Genomic DNA, 22,002 nt, shown 5'->3' with positions numbered 1-22,002 from the left:
TTTCAAATCTGAAGAATCTGATGAAAATTTGCATCTGAACTTCATATATACAGTCAAGCCTATATATATACTGTTTACATGGTAACAAGATACAACTCGAGCTGATCACAGGTAAACAAGACCGCGTAAAAAATTGCTTTTTTGTAACAATTTGTACATTTTAGTACTAAAACTTTATTCATTGAGGTTTATTTCCGATGAGTTCATAATTTCTAATACAGAATTCATGCTGTTTTTTTTTAATTTATTATTGTACATTAAAAAGGGTCATATTTTGGTTTTAAGGGTCTCCAACAACAGGCAGATATGCATGCAAGTTCAAAAAAACACTTTCATTGTCTTATAATATGCATTTATTTTTACCTAATTATCCCAGCAACTCCCATATGATTCTTTCAACAATTGATTTGTTCCCAAACCCGTCATTAGTGCAAATCTAATCTGCGCCGATTGGACCAATGACAGCCTGTTGCGATTGATTGACAGTGTTCAGCGCGAGACAGAGTGAAATGCCCAACATGGCTTATCAACAATATTGAAGTAGTCAAAGTGCAGAGCGTATGTGTGAGCAGACCTGCCAACACTTCTGTTTGTCCTGGGAGTCTCCTATATATCAGACCCTTCTCCAGCCACCCACCTGTTTTTATTTATCCTGGAAAACTCCCATAATTTCAACCACCCCCCAGTCCTCAGCATTTTGTTACGGTTTGTGAAACCTCCTGGTCGCCAACATTGGTATAGGATCCGATCCGATCCGAACACGATTCATAGTAGTTAACTTACTAACACCACAGTACACAGTACCCAGTTCTCAACAGTGTTATTCAGACACCTCACCCTCGAACCTAACCACCCCGGTCTCCCGGATTTTCAGGGACTCTTGTTGGCAGGTATGTGTGTTAGCCCAATGCAGGAGTGCATTAAAGCAATGCAGTTAAACACCAGCATATTGCTCTATTCTTAACCATAAGTAAAAACAGCGACACACATTCAGTATTAATCCACACAGTGGCAAAAGCTGAACTATTTTGAACCTTGACTGCTGCACAAGTGTAGAAACAGTTGACGGTGGCCATAGCAACAACAAACGGCAGAGGAACACCAGCTCACAAACGCATTTAAATCCGTAAACAATGCGGCACGTGTCACGTTTTCAACATGGCATTAGACATGATATGAGAATATAAAGAGTTAACCAGAGGCACTACAAGCAGTTACAAGTAACAAAACAAAATTAAATACATAATTTGCAAGCTAGAGAAAACAAGGAGGCAACCATTTTAATCGCACTTACACTTGGAGGAAGAAACTGGTCTATGAACTGTGTACCGATAAAGTTTCTGTCGAGCTCTGACAAAGTCCCACAAATCAATAGGCTTTTGTAATCCTTCCTTTAACAAACAGCTGACGAATCCCCTGTTGTAAGCGTGTACATTCCAGAAGCACTCGTCAGAAAAATGACGGGAGCAGCACAAGGCTGAGGCTATAATGCTGAGATATTTTTGCAAAAATAAACCTCATCCACTGACTCTTCACAGTTTCATCTTGGGTAGGGAAAATAACACAAACTTTTCCTCAAACTTCCAATAATATCAAGCTGAGCACAGCGTCTACACGACTTGATTCAACTAAGATCTGCTACAGTGTTTGTCTTCCTCCTTTTCTTTGCCACTGGGTTTGTGGCTGGGGCCGCAGGGTTCAATTTTCCCAGGTTTGCGCGCACAACGATTGGGCAGGGCTTAAGTTTTGTATCGACGTCACGCCAAAACGGCTAAAGACTCGTTATCAAGACGATTCATTTGAACCACTCTGAGTCGACTCTTGTATAGATGAATCAATCGTTTTAAACACTGCACTTTCAAATTTAAGCCTTAGCTGGACATTTCACTTCACTTAGAGCTGTATTATAGGGGCTCTTTAATTGATTTTTTCATATAGACCTATATTGTTGTCTTCAATTATTTTTTTAACAAATATTTTACAACAACAAAAGTAACTATACTGGGAATTTATGAATAAAATAGAATGCAAAAGATCCTGAATTTATCATGCAAAAAATCATGCACATGCACATGTCACGCCTGTGTATGTTGTTTTTAGGGTAACCGGAAATTTAGTGAAACTAATAATACTTTTTACTTAAGTACATATTTCAGGCCGTACTTCTTTACTTTTACTTGAGTACAAAAGTGTAATCAGTACTTTTACCAGAGTCGTTTTAAACATGACTATCTGTACTTCTACTTGAGTAAAGGATGTGTGTACTTTCGCCATCTCTGGTGTCTGTTATGATATCAGGCACTTTAATAAACAGTTAAATACCAAATTATTAACCCTACTATGAAACTACTTAAACTACTATTAACACAGAGAACATTTTGAACACATTTCAAACAGTTTTAATAACCAGTTTCTAATAACTAAACTCTTCTGTCTATACCATGATAACAGTAATACTTTCCTAGTTTTAAAAAAATTGCAATATACTAGTATTCAATTTAAAGGCTTAACTTTGCAGCCTACTTGAATGTTATCACTCAATTGAATGGGTGTTATCAGTGGTTATCAGCTGATAGATATGGGCCAGTAGGGGCCTTCTGTGTCTACTGGTAGGCTCAGAAGGCTGTGATCATCCATCCACATGATTAATCAGCTATAGATCACATACGGCTGCAGCCGGAGATTACCAATAATTATTTATATTATTTATATTAAATGTCCCATTAATTTTATTTACAGGATCTGGAATCTTCTTTATTAGTATAACTTATTAACCATGTGGATGGATGATGACAGCCGGATAACATTTTTAACCTGGTATTAATTCTCTGTGTTCTAGTTTCAGCTTTTCATACTGAATACCGTAATTCCCTGGTTAATGTTTTTACTTGCAAATCAGCTTTCAGTCTTAGTGATTATTAATAGCTGCAGCATACAACCTATAAATAACTCTCTTCGACTCCCTTTTTTTGTACCATCCTGAACATTGTTGGAAGAGTAAAATGCTCTCATTATGTATGTTTGGCATTTTTAATTTCTCTCAAGCTCTGAAACAAAATACAGTTTGTATGAAAAAGTTCCAATGACTGTGCAAAGCATATTAATATTTATTCAATATTAATTTATTCAATAACTGTTGTTTCTGTTGGTGGCATGTTAAAACCAGTCCTGTAATATGTTTGAAAGCACAAAGTTTTAATGGTTAATTATGTCAATATATATACATACAGTTGAACTCAGAATTATTGGCCCCCTATAAAGTGAATGGAAAAATATTTAATCTAAAATCTAAAAATATTTTTTCCTCTGGAGAAAGTCTTATTTGTTTCATTTTGGCTAGAATAGAAGCTAAAAATTTTTTCGATAGTCTACAGAACAAACCATCGTTATACTATAAATTGCCTAATTACCCTAACCTGCCTATTTAACCTAATTAACCTAGTTAAGCCTTTTAATGTCACTTTAAGCCGTATAGAAGTGTCTTGAAAAATATCTAGTCAAATATTATTTACTGTCATCATGGCAAAGATAAAAGAAATCAGTTATTAGAAATGAGTTATTAAACTATTATGTTTAGAAATGTGTTGAAAATATCTCTCCGTTAAACAGAAATAGAAAAAATAAACAGGTGGGCTAATAATTCTGACTTCAACTGTATATATATATATATATATATATATATATATATATATATATATATATATATATATATATATATATATATATATATATATATATATATATATATTATAGGTTAGGTTTAACAATAATTTTCGGAGTAAAAAAACCCTAATAGGAATACCTTTGTTTCCTGATGATACACTAAAATCCTTCTGTTACGTCTGACAAGGCAAGTCAAATGTGAAAGGATCCAGATGTGGTTAGAAATATTTATTAACGGTGCAATAGGAGATCCCTTCGCTAAGCCCCACCCTCATTAGTTACTGTTGCTATGCCTGTCAAGCTTTCGTGCCTGGCACATCTATTAAAATGTGTTTGCGCTGGTGTCAGACATTCCCAGGGATATAATTAGTCATTTTTGGCGAACAGGTGAGATATCTGAGAAAGCCAGACAAAAAAGGACTGCAGTATGCATTACAGGGGTATATTCACGACATAATAGGCAACGATTAGAAAATATTTTAATCAAAATTAAAGCTAAAGCCTAGCCGCCTCATATGCTGACCATTCAACAGCTTAGTTCATGAACACCGAGAAGTGACATTTTAAAATAATATAATAATAACAAATTAAACCGTGATTTTCCTTTTTTTAGCCAAAAAAAGCCTGATAGACTAATTGTTGTGCAATGAAATATAACATTACTAACCGACGAGGAAACACGCATGGACAGTGCTTCATTCATAATTCATTCATAGAGAGAACAGCCAGAAAGGGAAATTGATGCATTCATGCCAATTATTAGCATCATTGACCCATAAAAATGTACAGCATCTATAACTGTCAGTATGTTTGTGTGTTTTTTATACCGTTTCTATTATAATCTGCAGTTAAGTGGAAAAATAAATAAATTGAAATGCAAATCAAAGTATAAATAGCAGAAATGAACAAATAGATTTTTCCTACCAGCAAATATTAATTTGACACGAAATATAAAAGCAGACACTAACCCGCTATAACATCGTCGCCATCACCAATGACTAAATCACTAAAAGACAGACGAAAACATTGGTGAATTGTAGCTTTGACATGGGCATGAGGGTTATAAATGACTGAAAAACAGCTGCGGGTGAAGTATATTGATCGCAAGTGCTCAGATTGTGATCACATCTCAGTTTTGTTCTGTTGATATGTCATTTCAAATATTCGTAGCTTGAAGCAGATAGAAATATGACTGGATTGTGCTGTTTTTACAGCTGGTTTTACAGCGTCTCACACAGCTTGATCCACGCTGGCATTTCTTCCCTTGGGTTTTAGGTTTTGGAAAGGGAAAAAACCACCACCCCGTCCAAACTTTAGGATACCAGGTATCAGATTTGCCCATTCCATATGCACAACACTTTAGCTTGTTTCCCTTGCTTGAAAGCTTGACAGACTGCCTGCGCAAAGCTACAGTACGGTTGCTAAGCCACGATTGGTGTGTGGGGGTTTTCAGGTGTGGCTTAGCGAAGGATCAATTGCCTGATAGAACTGAAAGCCTATGTCTCTCCCAGAAAATCCCTATCCATAGCCAGGCCTCCTGAACATATGAATGCACATTAGACACCATCATTACAATACAGCACATAACATTCACTTCATAAAACATTTCAATTACAATAACTAACCAAAGAAGATAGTTGCTATTTTTTACCTGCCATTCTCTGTCTGAACCGCATCCTTGAACACGCCGATGACGTAATTCTTTCTGCAAAATAGTACAATAATATGCGCAGAGGTATGCAAAAAAAATACTGACATAGGCAGGGACAGCCTATTGTAATGTTCGGACCGAATGTTTTGATTGGACAAGCTTTTCTTGGTCGATTTCATTTAATGATTGCTATCAGGATGTGCAGAAACTTACGACACGCATAACATAATTTAATTCTGAAGACAATCACTCATTCCACCTTGAACAAAAGCACAAGCACCACAGGTGAGGCATTGAAACAAAGAACAAGGAAAACCTAGACATGAGAAAACTTCACAGACAGACCAACAAGAATGGAGACAGCAGGGCTTAAATATAAAGAGCAGACAAAAGGCTGAAAGGTGGGGGAGACAAAGAGTGTCCAAGGTCACTAACTGGGGTGAGTGAGAGTGAAACGCAGTGAAAACACAGAGAGAACTGAGAACAAAGCAAAACATAGAACATGGGCAACACCTTATAACACCTGTGCTAGAAACTGAACATGATAACCTTTAATGCCTCTGCAAGGTCTTCTTGTTACTTCTTGTCAAACGTGAGCTGACATTTTTTGTTTAAAATGAAAATGGAGGACCCATATGGTTGTGCTGACAATCCAAATGGCGGTCACTTGTGGTTTCCTTTCGATTCTGCAAAAAGTTGTAAACAAATAGAATTAGTTCAAACATTACAAAGCATTACAAGCATTACTAAATAAAATGCAGATTTCTGCCATTAGGTCTGTGTTTAAGGGTGGCCACACTGCTGTAACAAACCTTAAAGAGATAGTTCACACCAGAATGAATATTCTGTTGAAATTTCTTTACACATCCTCTTTCTTTGTTTCTTTCCTCTGTTATTCACAAAGATATACTGAACGATGTTGGAGAAAAAAGCAGCTTTGACTTGACTTGTCTTTTTTTGTTTGATTGTTTCAACTATAGATTTTGATGGCTGCAATGCTTTTAAACATTCTTCAGAATATTTTGTGTTCAATGCAAGAAAAAAATGGGGAAGAAATTCTAATTTTTAGGATGAACTTTCACGTTACACGCAAAACTAATTATACAGCGGTTGCATGATACCATTGCTTCCGCAAGTCTGACCACACTAGGACATCCTGTTTTTGAAAGTGTAAACTTTTATTTATGTTTTAAATCATGATATTAATGATAACAAATGTTCCCATGAAAATCGGATACAATGCTACATAGGAACATTCATTCATTTTCTTATTAGCTTAGTCCCTTTATTTAATAAATATTTAAATATTTAACATTTTTCTCAGCCTCCTTTGTTTATGTTGAGATATTTTACTTTAAAGACCAGGAAAGGACTTATTCTTTGCCATAAAAGGGATATTATCGAACATACACACAGGAACCTTAAAAAAATACTTATTTTAGTGAACATTTTCAGACGACATTTAGAGGTTTTGACCCGGCTGGGTCAGTTGACATTTCTGTGTGGAGGTTGCATGTTCTCCCTGTGTTCGTGTGGGTTCGTGTGTGAATTGAATAAGAAAAAATATTTGAAAAAATCTTAATTAAAATAAAAATGTGTGTGTGTGTGTATATATATATATATATATATATATATATATATATATATATATATATATATATATATATATATATATATATATATAAAATAAAAATTATTATATAATATATATAAGGTTTTAGGTAATATGTTTGATCATATATTTGCTATTAAAATGATTATTAATGCTATTAAATTAATTATTAATGCTATTAAAATGTCATATGATATATTTTATATATGTGAAATTCAAAGATGATCCTTCGCTCTGTAAAAAAATATTTGTTTACTCTACTTAAAATAAGTTAGTAAACCTGTTGCTTTTAAAACGATTAGTTGACATTACTTAAAAAAAGGTGAGTAAACGCATTGCATAATTTTTAAGTAAATGAACTATGCACAATTATAAAAGTTAAGTTAAATCAGTTTAACAGTTCCAAGTTACAAAAATGTTAGTAAAACCACTGTCTTACAATTTTTTATGTAAATTAACTCATTCATTAATTCATTTTCTTTTCGGCTTAGTCCCTTTATTAATCTGGGGTCACCACAGCGGAATGAACTGCCAACTTATCCAGCATATGTTTTACGCAGTGGATGCCCTTCCAGCTGCAACCTATCTCTGGGGAACATCCATACACACTCATTTACACACAAACACTACGGACAATTTATCTTACCCAATTCACCAGTACCACATGTCTATGGACTGTGGGGGAAATCAGAGCACCTGGAGGAAACCCACGCGAACACTGGGAGAACATGCAAACTCCACACAGAAATGCCAACTGACCCAGCCAAGGCTCGAACTAGCAACCTTCTTGCTGTGAAGCGACAGCACTACCCACTGCACCACCGCGTTACCCCTTGTAAATGAACTATATGCAGAATTTATATTTCAGAAAAGTTAAATTAAATCAACGTAATAGTTTCAAGTTACAATGGGTTTACTTCAATTTGCCGCTTTTAAGGCAACAGGTTTACTCTTGCCTTATACTGTAAATAATCACTTTTTTACAGAGTGTCATATATGTAAATTGCATGTTGCCATTTATCAGAGGAGTGACATGGTGGCTCATGGTTAGCACTGTCGCCTCACAGCAAGAAGGTAGCTGGTTCGAGCACTGGCTGGGTCAGTGGGCATTTCTGTGTGGAGTTTGCATGTTCTCCCCATGTTTGTGTGGGTTTCCTCAGAGAGCTCGGGTTTTCCCCACAAGTCCAAAGACATGCACTTTAGGTGAATTGAATAAGCTAAATTGTCTGTAGTGTTTGTGTGTGAAAGAGTGTGTTTGTGTGTTTCTAAGTACTGGGTTGCAGCTGAAAGGGCATCCGCTATGTAAAACATATGCTGGATAAGTTGGCGGTTCATTCCGCTGTGGTGACCCCTGATGAATAAGAGGACTGAGCCCAAGGAAAATGACTGAATGAATGCCATAGATTAGATTTCTAAATGTTTGGTGCTGTTGTAAGAGAAATTTTGTAAATATTTTGTAACGTGATGTTGTGCTTCATGTTAAAGATGGAAAGAATGGCATCCTGGCTTCCCGATGAGTATCGACTGCAAAGCCCATAAAGAGCTTCCACGGGACATTCAGTTTGACAGCGAGAAAGGAGTGGACTTTGTGCTCAACTACAGCAAAGCGTAAGATCCTCTCTGTCTGACGATTCTGCACGTATCTCATTACTCTGCGTTATTTCCATAAAGAGCTCATCTGTTTGTATTTATGCACATTTGCATGCTTCTCTCAGACCTCTGTTTGCATGCATCTCTATGAACAAGCTCCAAACACAAGCATGCATTGTTTTTGTGGTATTATTGATTTGCAAGGGCTTGATGAACATTGTTGGTGTGGACTAAAGTAAGAGCGTGACTGTTAAAAGGGGGAAATTCAGTAGATTGTGTCGTTGATATAAATAGTTTTGAGAAGTGTTTTTCTCAGTCATGTACGTGTTGACCACTTAGATCTGCAAGCACTTCAGTATAAAACATTACTATAGAAGTTTATTAATGAACATTTACTAGTTGTGTACAGTAAATATACAGTAAATAGTATATTTATAAAAACATAGAATCCCAAGTTATATAATTTTAAAGAATTTAAAGAGTACACTTTCATGACAGTGTTTCTTAATTCACTCAAGTACACTGTTAAATGTGCAGTTTGTTGAGTGCAATTAAAAGTGTTACTTAAAAGTAAAATAAGAATGATTTCCCCCAGTTTCACAGGCAAGACTTAAACTTAGTCTCAAACTAAAATATAAGTCTGAGCTGTTTTAACTGAAAGAAACGTGCACTGATTGATCCTAAAAAGCTTTAGTCTGTTTGTTTTATCTCCAGATGGACATCAGTAATGTATTTTTCTAAGGGCAAATATATAAATACAGTGCATCCGGAAAGTATTCATAGCGCTTCACTTTTTGCACATGTTGTTATGTTACAGCCTTATTCCAAAATGGATTAAATTAATTTATTTCCTCAATATTCTACACACAATACCCCATAATGACAATGTGAAAAAAGATTTTTTGAAATTGTTGCAAATTTATTAAAAATAAAAAACTTGAAAAATCACATGTACATGAGTATTCACAGCCTTTCCTCAATACTTTGTTGATGCACCTTTGGCAGCAGTTACAACCTCAAGCCTTTTTGAATATGATGCCACAAGCTTGGCACACCTGTCTTTGGGAATTTTTGCCCATTCCTCTTTGCAGTACCTCTCAAGCTCTATCAGGTTAGATGGGAAGCGACTGTGCACAGCCATTTTCAGATCTCTCCAGAGATGTTCAATAGGATTTAGGTCTGGGCTCTGGCTGGGCCACTCAAGGACATTCACCGAGATGTTGTGACACCAGTCCATTGATATTTTGGTGATGTTCTTTGGGTCCTTTGGGTCATTCATCTGCTGGAAGATGAATCGTGTCCCCAGTCTGAGGTTAAGAGCACTCTGAAGCAGGTTTTCATTCAGGATAACTCTGTACATTGCTGCATTCATCTTTCCCGCTATCCTGAGTCTTCCTGACTAAGGCCTTTCTCCCCGATCACTCAGCTTAGATGGCCAGCCCTGGTGGTTCCAAACATCTTCCACTTACGGATGATGGAGGCCACTGTGCTCATTGAAACTTTCAGAGCAGCAGAAATTTTTTTGTAACCTTCCCCAGCCTTGTGCATTGAGACAATCCTGTCTCGGAGGTCTACAGACAATTCTTTTGTCTTCATACTTGGTTTGTGCTTTGGCATGCACTGTCAACCCTGGGACCTGATATAGACAGGTGTATGCCTTTTCAAATCAACTGAATTTACCACAGGTGAACTCCAATTAAGCTGCTGAAACATCTCAAGAATGATCAGTGGAAACAGAATGTACCTGAGCTCAATTTAGAGCTTCTCGGCAAAGGCTGTGAATACTTATGTACATGTGATTTTTCAGCTTTTTTATTTTTAATAAATTTGCAACAATTTCAAAAAATCTTTTTTCACATTGTCATTATGGGCTATTGTGTGTAGAATTTTGAGGAAATAAATGAATTTAATCCATTTTGGAATAAGGCTGTAACATAAAAAAAATTAGAAAAAATGAAGACTTTCCGGATGCACTGTAAATGACTTAAATGTCTTAAATGAACTGACATTTTGTCATGGTTTAAATAATTTTACACTCAATTTCTGGTCTAGGCTGAAGTGATAGTTCACACAAAAAATGAAAATTTACACACTATTTAATCACCCTCAAGTGATTCAAAGTCATTAGAATCATCATTTTTTCTGTTGAACATAAAAGTAGATATTTTAAAGAATGTTAGAAACCAGTAACCATTGACATCCATAGTACGAAAAACAAATACTGTGGAAGCTTTTTTTTTTTTTGTTTAACAGAAGAAAGAAACGCATGAAGGTTTAAAACAAGTCAAGGGTGCATAAACTATGACAGAAATTTTTTTTTGGTGTGAACTATTCCTTTAATTAAACATTATCAGTGCATGTTCTTCATTATAATTTCAACAATAGTGTTATTCAGCTTTTCATTTATTTAAATTTATTATCTTTAAGTTTCAGTTAAAATAGTTTAGATATTTTTTAGTTTAGCATAAACGCTAATCAGTGGCATTACACTTTATTCATATTTCAAATAAAAATATCAAAGTACATACAATGCTCAGCATATATGAGCACACCCCATTGAAAATGAATATTTTTATTCATTTCTCAGTGAATATAAGTAATATATTTTGATGCATTTGAACAAAAAAAGATTAGTTAAAATAATACTTTAGTCACTGAACATCTTTAGAAATAAAAAGATAATACATTTTAATTAATGCGAAATATTGAAAAAAACAACAAAATTTCAACTAAACTTTTCTCTTAATTTTTCCTCTTTTTAAAATGTATATTTAATATTTTCTCCTAACATATAAATTTGAGCTACTAGTTTTTTGTTAGATAAGCTCCAGATTTGTCCTCAGTACTGAATAATCTAGTGTACATGCACAAATATAATATTGTAAAGCTTCCTATAGAACATATTAATGTAAAAGAGAGATTTGTGAGGGGTGTACTCATAAACACCGAGCAATGTATGTTTTTTATTTATTTTAATTATGACTTGTCTATAAATCTCTAAATGGCCTAGGACCTCAATACATTACAGATATGCTCAATGAATATAAACGTAATAGATCACTCAGATCTTTAGAATCAAGTAAATGGAAAATTCCAAGAGTTCAGTCAAAGTAGGGTGAATCCACCTTCAGCTACTACACCCCTCGCTGCTGGAATCAGCTTCCAGAAATGATCAGATGTGCTCCAACATTAGGCACATTCAAATCAAGACTTAAAACACATCTGTTTAGCTGTGCCTTTACTGAATGAGCACTGTGCTATATCCGGCAGATTGCACTTTTGTGTCTTTCTTTTCTTTTTTTCATTCTTTTATAACTTCTTATTTATAACTTTATAACTTATAACTTCTGTTTTAACACATTTGAATCTGTTTTTAATCTTTTTTATTATTTGTTTTTATTTTCTTATACTTGTCTCTTTTATTCCTGTTTATGTAAAGCACTTTAAATTGTCACTGTGTATGAAATCTGCTATAAATAAACCTGCCTTGCCTTTAATCCCGGGGTGTGCAAACTCGGTCCTGGAGGGCCGGTGTCCTGCATAGTTTAGCTCCAACTCCCTTTAACACACCTGCCTGGAGCTTTCTAGTATACCTAGAAAGAGCTTGATTAGCTGGTTCAGGTGTGTTTTATTGGGGTTGGAACTAAAATATGCAGGACACCGGCCCTCTAGGACTGAGTTTGGGCAGCCCTACTTTAAACACTTAAGTAAATCAGATAAGTTTAAAATGTACAATTCCACTATAATACATTTTCACTTAATTGCTAATAATCTCAAATTAAGTGAAAACTTTCCATGCAGTTTGTACTTAAGTATATTCTTTCAGAGTAATGTTTTTATTAAATAAATAAAGAAAGAAAGAATTTCCACTAAGCACTATTATAAAGTGTGCTTCACACATGTAAGTGAGTGGGCTTGACAAACCACCTGTAGAAACACACTTCACTCTTCTCTCTGCAAAAAACACTCCCCTTTAATCTAGTACTTAATTCTCTGAGCACTAACAGTTACTTTGTATAACTTCCTGTGTGTACTGCCTCTTGTTGAATAGCTGAATGTCTCCTCAATAGTAAGTTGCTTTGCTCAAAGGCATCTGCCAAATGACTAAATGTAAAATGCAAATGTTCTAATGTATACTTGTGTTTAATTAATGACATACTGTGTGAATTTAATCGCTTACCACTGCACTTTAATGTGCCAGATATCTTAATTTATTTGTCATTCAATATAACATGTCATAAGCCACATACAAGTTCTGTTTGCTTATTTTGCTATGCTTTATTCCTTAGGATAGAGAATCTGTATGTAAACCAGTTCATGCACATGTTCCAGTCCTCATGGGGAGATTTTGCAGACTTTGAGCGGATATTTGTGAGAATTAAGAACACAATATCAGGTTGGAACTGCCAGCATACACCTGTAGCAGATCTTTATGAGTATTTTAGTTAAGAATTGAACATACACAATTATCCATGGGCGTAGATTTAGGGTGGATAGAGGGGACGCGCGCCACCAATATCCACCTACCATTGCAATGTCTCCACCAATAATTAAATCCACTTTTTAAAAAAAAGTTGTGCTATCAATATTAACCTAGACATGCCGAAAGGGTTAAATCCGTAGAGTGTAAAAGGTTAAATCACATTCTCTTATTGAGTCCTCCCACCCCCAAAACGCTTATGGACATTTTGATTGGCTGTGCCTTTCCTTGCTGTCGTGTAACAGGCTGTGGCTTCATTCAGATACAAGCAGAGCCTGATTTTTCTATTTAATTAAGAGGTATAAATATTGCATATTAAATACATTTTAAGAACTAGTTTTTGCTGGATTATCTTGTCGCATGGTTATCATAACCACACTTTTTGATGTACCAAAAGCTATTTCCAACCATTTTGTCAAATTACTTACCATAGTATTTTAAGTTTTTATTTACAAATGTGCAATTAAACTGAAGGTTTTATATTACAGTTATATAAATAATGAAAATTTATAATAAAAAATTAAAAAGATACTTGATTTTAAAATACAAATTCATTATCATCTATCATTACACTTTGTTTAGAAACCTATTTAAAAACTTACATTTACCTGTAAAAACCTGTAAAAAATTCAATTTAACACTGAAGCCTATCACAACCTATATTTGCCTATAGCAAATAACAATCTGGCCAGTACATTCAACTTTCCTCAGTCAGAATTTGGCCATTTGAATAATAAGAACAATTCAAAAATAATAATAATCCTACTTTTGGTCTTTCGAACCACCCAAACACCCCTTGGCTACAGGCCTGAAACCTAATAAATTGTATTGTATGAGGAGAGGATTAATTTTTAATACATTTTAATAGCAGTTAAATACATTTTTACAGTTAAAGTCTTATTTGTTTTTCTTTGGCTAGAATAAAAGCAGTTTTCAATTTATTTTTTCGATAGTCTACAGAACAAACCATCGTTATACAATAACTTGCCTAATTACCCTAACCTGCCTAGTTAACCTAATTAACCTAGTTAAGCCTTTAAATGTCCCTTTAAGCTGTATAGAAGTGTCTTGAAAAAATATCTAGTCAAATATTATTTACTGTCATCATGACAAAGATAAAATAAATCAGTTATTACAAATGAGTTATTAAAACTATTATGTTTCCGTTTAAAGGAAATTGGGGAAAAAAAATAAACAGGGGAGCTAATAAATCAAGCTAAAAAATTCTGACTTCAACTGTATATATAACTGATGTTCATTCTTGGGGGATAAGGGGGGGGGGGGGTGTTATTTGATCCACCCGTCCCCACCAATGTCGAGTGCAAACCTATGCCCTTGCAATTATCCTTCTCAAACACACCAATTTATATGATATATGGAATATTCCAATTTGTTTACACATAAAAATTTATTAAATGTGTTTAGTATACTTACTTCATAGTAATTATAATTTATAATGAAATACCAAATAAGCTCAAGATAACACTTTTGGGAACCAGTTCTTATCAACCACTTGATTATTAGCCGAATATTATTGGCTTTTTTTTCTGATATTGCATAACATTATTGTCTGATATTATCTGATATTGCATTTCAGATCCCTTATTCGTACCTCATACCTAAACTTAATAACACTACTATTAATAAGCAGCAAATTAAACGTTTGTTTAAGCCAGCTTAATAATTAGTTAAAGGAATAGTTCCCCTAAAAACAGTCGATTTGAATGTTATCACTCCATTGAATGGGTGTTATCAGCAGATAGATATGGGCCAGTAGGAGCCTTCTGTGCCTACTGGTAGGCTCAGAATGCTGTTATCATCCACCCAATCGTCACAGTAATGTATAGACAGATTTGGAGTCTTCTCTATTAGTATAGCTAATTAACCATAATAATTATATATAATATTTATTGAATTTCCCATTAATTGTATTTTACAGTACATCTACCCCTACCCTAAACTCAACCATCACAGTAATGTAAAAACAGATCTGAAGTCTTCTCTAGTATAGTTGATTAACCACGTGGATGGATGATAACAGCCTTCTGAGCCTACCAGTAGGTGCAGAAGGCCCCTACTGGCCCATATCAATCAGCTTATAACCACTAATAACACCCATTCAATCGATTGATAACATTCGAAACAGATGCCCAAAAATGAAATTCTTTCATCATTTAGTCACCCCTGTTTGAACACAAAAGTAGATAGTTTGAAGAATGTTGGAAACTGGTAACCATTGACTTCCTAGTATGTGTTTTTTCTACTACAGAAGTCAATGATAAGGTGGCAAACACAACATCAACATTGGAAGATAATTGAAAAACGTTAGAAGCCTGGAACCATTGACTTCCATTGTAGAAAAAAGCAAATACTAAGAAAGTCAATGGTTGAAAGTTTTCAACACTCTTCAAAAAATCCTCTTTTGCGTGTAAATGATGACAGAATGTTCATTTTGGTGTAAAATTGCCCTTTAATAGTGTGAATCGGTCACCAAATTTAGTGCACACTAACGTTAGCTAAAGCTTTAGATATATGCTAACCAGAAACGTGATTTTAATTGGCTGTGTTTGTTTCCCCTTCTCAGAATATGTGATGGAGCACTGGAAAGAAGACTTCATGTTTGGATACCAGTACTTGAATGGCTGTAATCCAGTGGTAATCAAAAAATGCACTGAAATTCCTGACAAGTTTCCAGTCACATATAAGATTGTGGAAGACAGTCTGGAGAGGGGTCTCACACTGGAAGAAGAGCTCAAGGTATGCGAGACGTGTCACGCAATCTGTTTTTAATAATTTTTAATTCTTTCAATCAATTTTAGTTTCCTGTTTCGTTGACTCTTGTTTATGTAAAGCACTTTGAATTACCATTGTGTATGAAATGTGCTGTATAAATAAACTTGCCTTGCCTTACAAAGTGGCAGTTTCGCTATTCCATAATCAGGATGGTTTTTGTGCAAACGCTGTGTCTTGCTTTTACAGGAAGGAAACATCTTTATTGCTGACTATGAGATAATGGATGGTGTCACTGCCAATTCTACAGACCCGTGCACCCTTCAGTACTTGGCGGCACCCATGTGCCTGCTGTATAAGAACAGTCAAAACAAAATAATGCCGATCGCCATCCAGGTATCTGATCTACGCAAAAAAAAAAAAAACAAGCACATACAGTGCCTCCGGAAAGTATTCATAAAACTTTACCTTCTCCACATTTTTTATGTTACAGCCTTATTCTAAAATGGATTAAATTCATTGATTTCCTCAAAATTCTACACACAATACCCCATAAAAACAATGTAAAAAAAGATTTTTTGAAATTGTTGCCATTTTTTTTTATAAAAAAAGAAAAATCACATTTACATAAGTATTCACAGCCTTTGCTCAATACTTTGTTTATGCACCTTTGGCAGCAATTACAACCTCGTCTTTTTGAATGTGATACCACAAGCTTGGCATACCTGTCTTTGGGAATTTTTGCCCATTCCTCTTTACAGTACCTCTCAAGCTCTATCAGGTTGGATGGGAAGTGATGGTGTACAGCCATTTTCAGATCTCTCCAGAGATGTTCAATAGGATTTAGATTTGGGCTCTAACTGGGCCACTCAAGGACATTCACTGAGTTGTTGTGAAGCCACTCCATTGATATTTTGGGGTCTGCTTTGGGTCATTGTCCTGTTGAAAGATGAACCGTCTGCCCAGTCTGAGGTCAAGAGCACTCTGAAGCAGGTTTTCATTTAAGATGTCTCTGTACATTGCTGCATTCATCTTCCCCTCTGTCCTGTCTAGTCTTCCAGTTCCTGCTGCTAAAAAACATCCCCACAACATGATGCATGCTTTGCTGTAGAGATGGTATTACCCTGTTGATGAGCGGTGCCTGGTTTTCTCCAAATGTAACGCCTGGCATTCACTCCAAATAGTTCAATTTTAGCCTCATCAGACCAGAGAATTTAGTTTCTTATGGTCTGAGAGTCCTTCAGATGCCTTTTGGCAAATTCAAGGTGGGAAGTGGCTTTCGTCTGTATTGGTAATTCATAAATTGGATAATGCGGGACCCGCCACAAGCAATCATGAGCACGTGATCCTCTTGAAATTAGTTTATAAATAAAATTCACTTATTGTCCAACATCACACCCAAATATTTATAATTTGTTACTAACTGAATTTGCTCCCCCATTAATTAATGTGGACTAAGTTTTGCTTTGCGCTCTCTTTCTAAAATCAATAATTAGTTAAGAATATTTTGGAGAAGTTGTTGACTTATATTAAAAAATATTTTTGCTGCTTGCTCAAACTACTTATTTAAAATCAGATAAAACAACACAATTGTTTAGGTTTGTTTGGAAAACATCATTCACTCAAAAAGAGACATTTGTTGGTTCAAACTACTTATTGAAAATGAGCTGAATCAACTCAATTCTTGAGTTGTTTTTTTTGGGACAACTTAATTATTTTATGTTCCACTTAACCTTAAAGTAAAACTAATGAGTTAACTTAATTTCTTCATGTCGTCTCAACACAAATCGAGTGTGTGAAACCCAACATTTTTTACTGTGCAATTCTTGATTTTTTTTTTGTGGGGGGAGGGAACAATTTAAATGTTTTATGTTCAATCCACTTAAATTTGTAAAAACTAATAAGTTAACTTAATTTCTGTAGAATTATCTGTAGACCTCCGAGACAGGATTGTCTTGAGGCACAAGGCTGGGGATGGTTACAGAAAAGTTTTTGCTGCTCTGAAAGTTCCAAGGAGCACAGTGGTCTCCATCATCCGTAAGTGGAAGATGTTTGGAACCACCAGGACTCTTCCTAGAGCTGGCCGGCCTTCTAAGCTGAGTGATTGTGGGAGAAGGGCCTTATTCAGGAAGGTGATCAATAACCCTATATGGTCACTCTGTCTGAGCTCAAGCGTTCTTCTGTGGAGAGAGGAGAACCTTACAGAAGGACAACCATCTGTGCAGAAATCCACCAATCAGGCCTGTATGGTAGAGTGACCAGACGGAAACCACTCCCTGCCTGGAATTTGCCAAAAGTCATCTAAAGGACTCTCAGACCTTAAGAAACAAAATTCTCTGGTCTGATGAGACTAAAATTGAACTCTTTGGAGTGAATGCCAGGCTTTACGTTTGGAGAAAACCAGGCACCGCTCATCACCAGGCTAAAATCATCCCTACAGTGAAGCATGGTAGTGGCAGCATCATGCTGTGGGGATGTTTTTCAGCAGCAGGAACTGGAAGACCTGACAGGACAGAAGGAAAGATGAATGCAGCAATGTACAGAGACATCCTGAATGAAAACTTGCTTCAGAGTGCTCTTGACCTCAGACTGGGGAGAGGGTTCATCTTCCAGCAGGACAATGACCCAAAGCACACCGGCAAAATATCAGTGGAGTGGCTTCACAACAACTCAGTAAATGTCCTTGAGTGGCCTAGCCAGAGCCCAGACCTAGATCCTATTAAACATCTCTGGAGAAATCTGAAAATGGCTGTACAACGTACAAGCTTGTGGTATCATATTCAAAAAGACTTGAGGCTGTAATTGCAGCCAAAGGTGCATCACCAAAGTATTGAGTAAAGGCTGTGAATACTTATGTACATGTGATTTTTCAGGTTTTTTATTTTTAATAAATTTGTAACAATTTCAAAAAATCTTTTTTCACATTGTCATTATGGGGTATTGTGTGTAGAATTTTGAGGAAATAAATGAATTTAACCCCTTTTGGAATAAGGCTGTAACATAAAAAAAGTGAAAAAAGTGAAGCGCTATGAATACTTTCTGGATGCACTGTATGTATATATGTCTATATCTATGTATATCTAAATGCATTGCAGTAAACTGACACTACACTCATCAATTAAACACAACAGCCAGAGACAGTTTTTGCCACCTTATCTTACATTTTTGTTTAGATTGACGGCACCATATTTTGCACTTTTCTGCCACTCTGGAATTTATTTTTGAAATAATAAATAAATAAATAATAAATAAATAAAACCAATTGTGAAATATTTTCCACAGCCATCCAGTCTTCAGTGTCACATGATGCTTCAGAAATCATTTTAATATGCAGATTTTTGCTTTCTTTATGAGTTTTTGAAGTAACCACAAAATAACCATGGTATTTGTAGATAACTGTGATACAAATGGTAATCAGCTTGCCAATAAAGCAATCAGTTTCTACACATGTACTATAATAAAACCATGTTTTTTTATTAAAGGATTTGCTGCCTTTATGAAACTCCAGTTATTACAGCCTATATATGCACTACATGGCAAATTTTCTGAAATGTAGTAAGTTCGTGCAAGGAACAAAGGAAGGAAGCCATGCAGGGAAGATATATTGATTTTAATGAAAGGGGGTGAATAGATTATGAGAAACGCGGAAGCCTCCCACATGCACAATACAAATTTACATGCACTATTACTTTCATTAAATTCTGCTATCATTTACTCTCCCTTCACTTGTTTGAAACCTATTTGATTTTCTTCTTTTCTGTTAAACACAAAAGAAGATATTTTGAAGAATGCTGGTAGCTGGCACCCATTGACTTCCATATTTTTTTTTTCTATGGAAGTCAATGGGTGCCAGCAACCAGCATTTTTCAAGATATTTTATTCTGTGTTCAAACTACATCACAGCGAATAAATGATAATGGTAAATTTTATTTTTGAGTGAACTGTCCCTTTAAGAACCACGCCACCTATGATTGTCTATAAAATGAGTACTGATGAGTTCTGAAAATGATCTTGATTTCTTTTACACAGCTGCATCAGAAACCAGGAGAGGACAATCCCATCTTCCTTCCCAGCGATGATGAGTATGACTGGTTGCTGGCCAAAATCTGGGTGAGATCTTCAGACTTCCACGTCCATCAGACAGTCACTCATCTCCTCAGGACGCATCTGATTTCTGAGGTCTTCGGCATAGCCATGTTTAGACAGCTGCCTGCAGTTCACCCTGTTTTTAAGGTAATGTCTTTCTATGTTGATTCTATTCTACTCTTGCTGGCCACTTTATTAGGTACACCTGGTCAAATGCTTGTTAATGCAATTATTTAATAAGCCAATCACAATGGAGCAACTCAATACATTTATCTGTGTGGAGACATGATCAAGATGATCTACTGAAAATTAAACTGAGGAACATGTTGGAGAAAAAAAGATATTTAAAAGGATAGTTCACTCCAAAAATGAACATTTACCCACTATTCATTCAACCTCAAATGGTTTCTTTATTCTGTCAAACACCAAAGAAGATATTTTGAAGAATGTTGGAAACCTGTAACCACTGACTTTTCTATAGTGTGAAAAAACAAACAATCTTCAAAATATCTTCTTTTTCTTTTCTTTTTTTATGTTTTATTTGAACATAGTAAAACACATTTCAATAATATGCCAAAAGAACAACATAAACATGTAACAATAAGCAAATACACTGAAGAGTATTTTGAGCAAAACAAAACAAAAAATAAAAACACTAGTGCAGTCTTATATACAGAAAATACAGGCCTGCAATGTGCTGACCAGAACTAGTATCCAGTACCAAGCTATCAGTAGGAAGTGGGGACTCAACAGCCACATTTCCACTGTTAGACCAATGCGAGCCAGGGCTTTTATCGGGCCGGCCGGGCCAATTGCTTGGGAGGTTGAGCAGTGAAGCCGAAACCATGTTGCTTTTCCACTGTCGGACCAGTGTTGCAAACTATTTCCAATGAAAAGTAGCTAGAGCCTGCCCGAAAAGTAGCTAAACGTTGCCAGATGACATCACGCACGAATTTGCATATCAGTGACGTCATCACATAGTATCTGACAAGCGTAAGCCCATCATGTCTCTACTCTCTGAGGCACGGTGTATAATATTATATAAAACATAACATTCAGATGCACAATAAATAGGTTCTTATTAACATATTACGTTGCGTGATGACGTCATTGCGTAATCGCAACTCAAAACTACATCTTTATGTAGTATACAAAATAATTAATGTTTTCTCAAATTGACTGGCCATCTCAGCAAAAACATTGTTTGAAATATGTCCATTTAGATTTGTATGTATAGTTGACTATTTGTAAAATACAAACCCTTTTTGATAAGAATGTTTTATTTTTAAATATAACACTGATAATGAACAGTTACTGTACATTCTTTTAAACAATCACAGCTTGTGTACTTACTCTTTTTAACTTGTGAAATTAACACATTTGTGAAAGTGACAACAATTATAGCACTATTGGAATTTATTGCTACCTAAATTACCAACAATTATACATGTTAACAAATATCAGTAAATGAACAGTTATGAAAAACAATCTGAGCTAGCAATTTGCTCTACTGAGTGAAGCCTGCAGCTACTGCTCTTTTGAGTCACTTTTTAAAAACTGCTAAAAGTAGCCAAATGAATGTTAAAAGTTGCTAAATTTGTTGCTAGGTGCTTTTTGAAAAAAAAAAAGTTACTTGGGTAGTAAAAAAAGTTGCTAAATCTAGCAACAAAAATGCTAAATTGGCAACACTGTGTCGGGCTAGTAGCTCGCAGCACGTTATGCAAACCCCACCCCTAGATTGTCCCCCGAATCAAACGTCACACAACCCGCCCAGTTCAGTGGGAATCAGGCAGACAAAGCACACCATCGCATCATCACGATTTAAATAAAGACAACTGAAACAAACAAATGATACGTTATTGTACAGCATTACATTATATGTCCATAGGCACTGGCCTATTTATTTTCATTCACAACATTTGTTTAGGCTACTCTCCGACCGACTGTTGGTATCGTGCATCGAGAGGTTTTACCACTAATGGAGGGATGACCCAGCGCACCATCCATAATTTAAAACCACAGAAATTCTCCGGTAATAACTCGATCTGAAGCAGGAGGTGCATTTGGAAAGTTGACCTTTTTTTGCGCACAAAATCTCGAATTTGTAAATATCTGAAAAAAAAAAGAGCTTTAGGCGACGCAGTGGCGCAGTAGGTTGTGCTGTCGCCTCACAGCAAAAAAGTTGCTGGT

At 35.5% G+C, this 22,002-nt stretch overlaps 1 protein-coding gene across 1 annotated transcript in view; it reads left to right on the top strand.

Annotated features, from left to right (window-relative positions):
* alox5a (arachidonate 5-lipoxygenase a) overlaps positions 1 to 22,002 on the top strand; it is a 39,196-nt gene that overhangs the window by 7,554 nt on the left and 9,640 nt on the right. The window contains exons 4-8 of the mRNA XM_056471023.1: positions 8,412 to 8,534; positions 12,806 to 12,912; positions 15,581 to 15,753; positions 15,976 to 16,122; positions 19,756 to 19,959. Coding sequence (XP_056326998.1) covers positions 8,412 to 8,534; positions 12,806 to 12,912; positions 15,581 to 15,753; positions 15,976 to 16,122; positions 19,756 to 19,959 — 754 coding nt within the window. The remainder of the gene's footprint in view (positions 1 to 8,411; positions 8,535 to 12,805; positions 12,913 to 15,580; positions 15,754 to 15,975; positions 16,123 to 19,755; positions 19,960 to 22,002) is intronic.

Source organism: Danio aesculapii, chromosome 13, assembly GCF_903798145.1.
Source record: "Danio aesculapii chromosome 13, fDanAes4.1, whole genome shotgun sequence".
Taxonomy (NCBI): Eukaryota; Metazoa; Chordata; class Actinopteri; order Cypriniformes; family Danionidae; genus Danio; species Danio aesculapii.
This window is presented reverse-complemented; position numbering and strand designations above follow the sequence as displayed.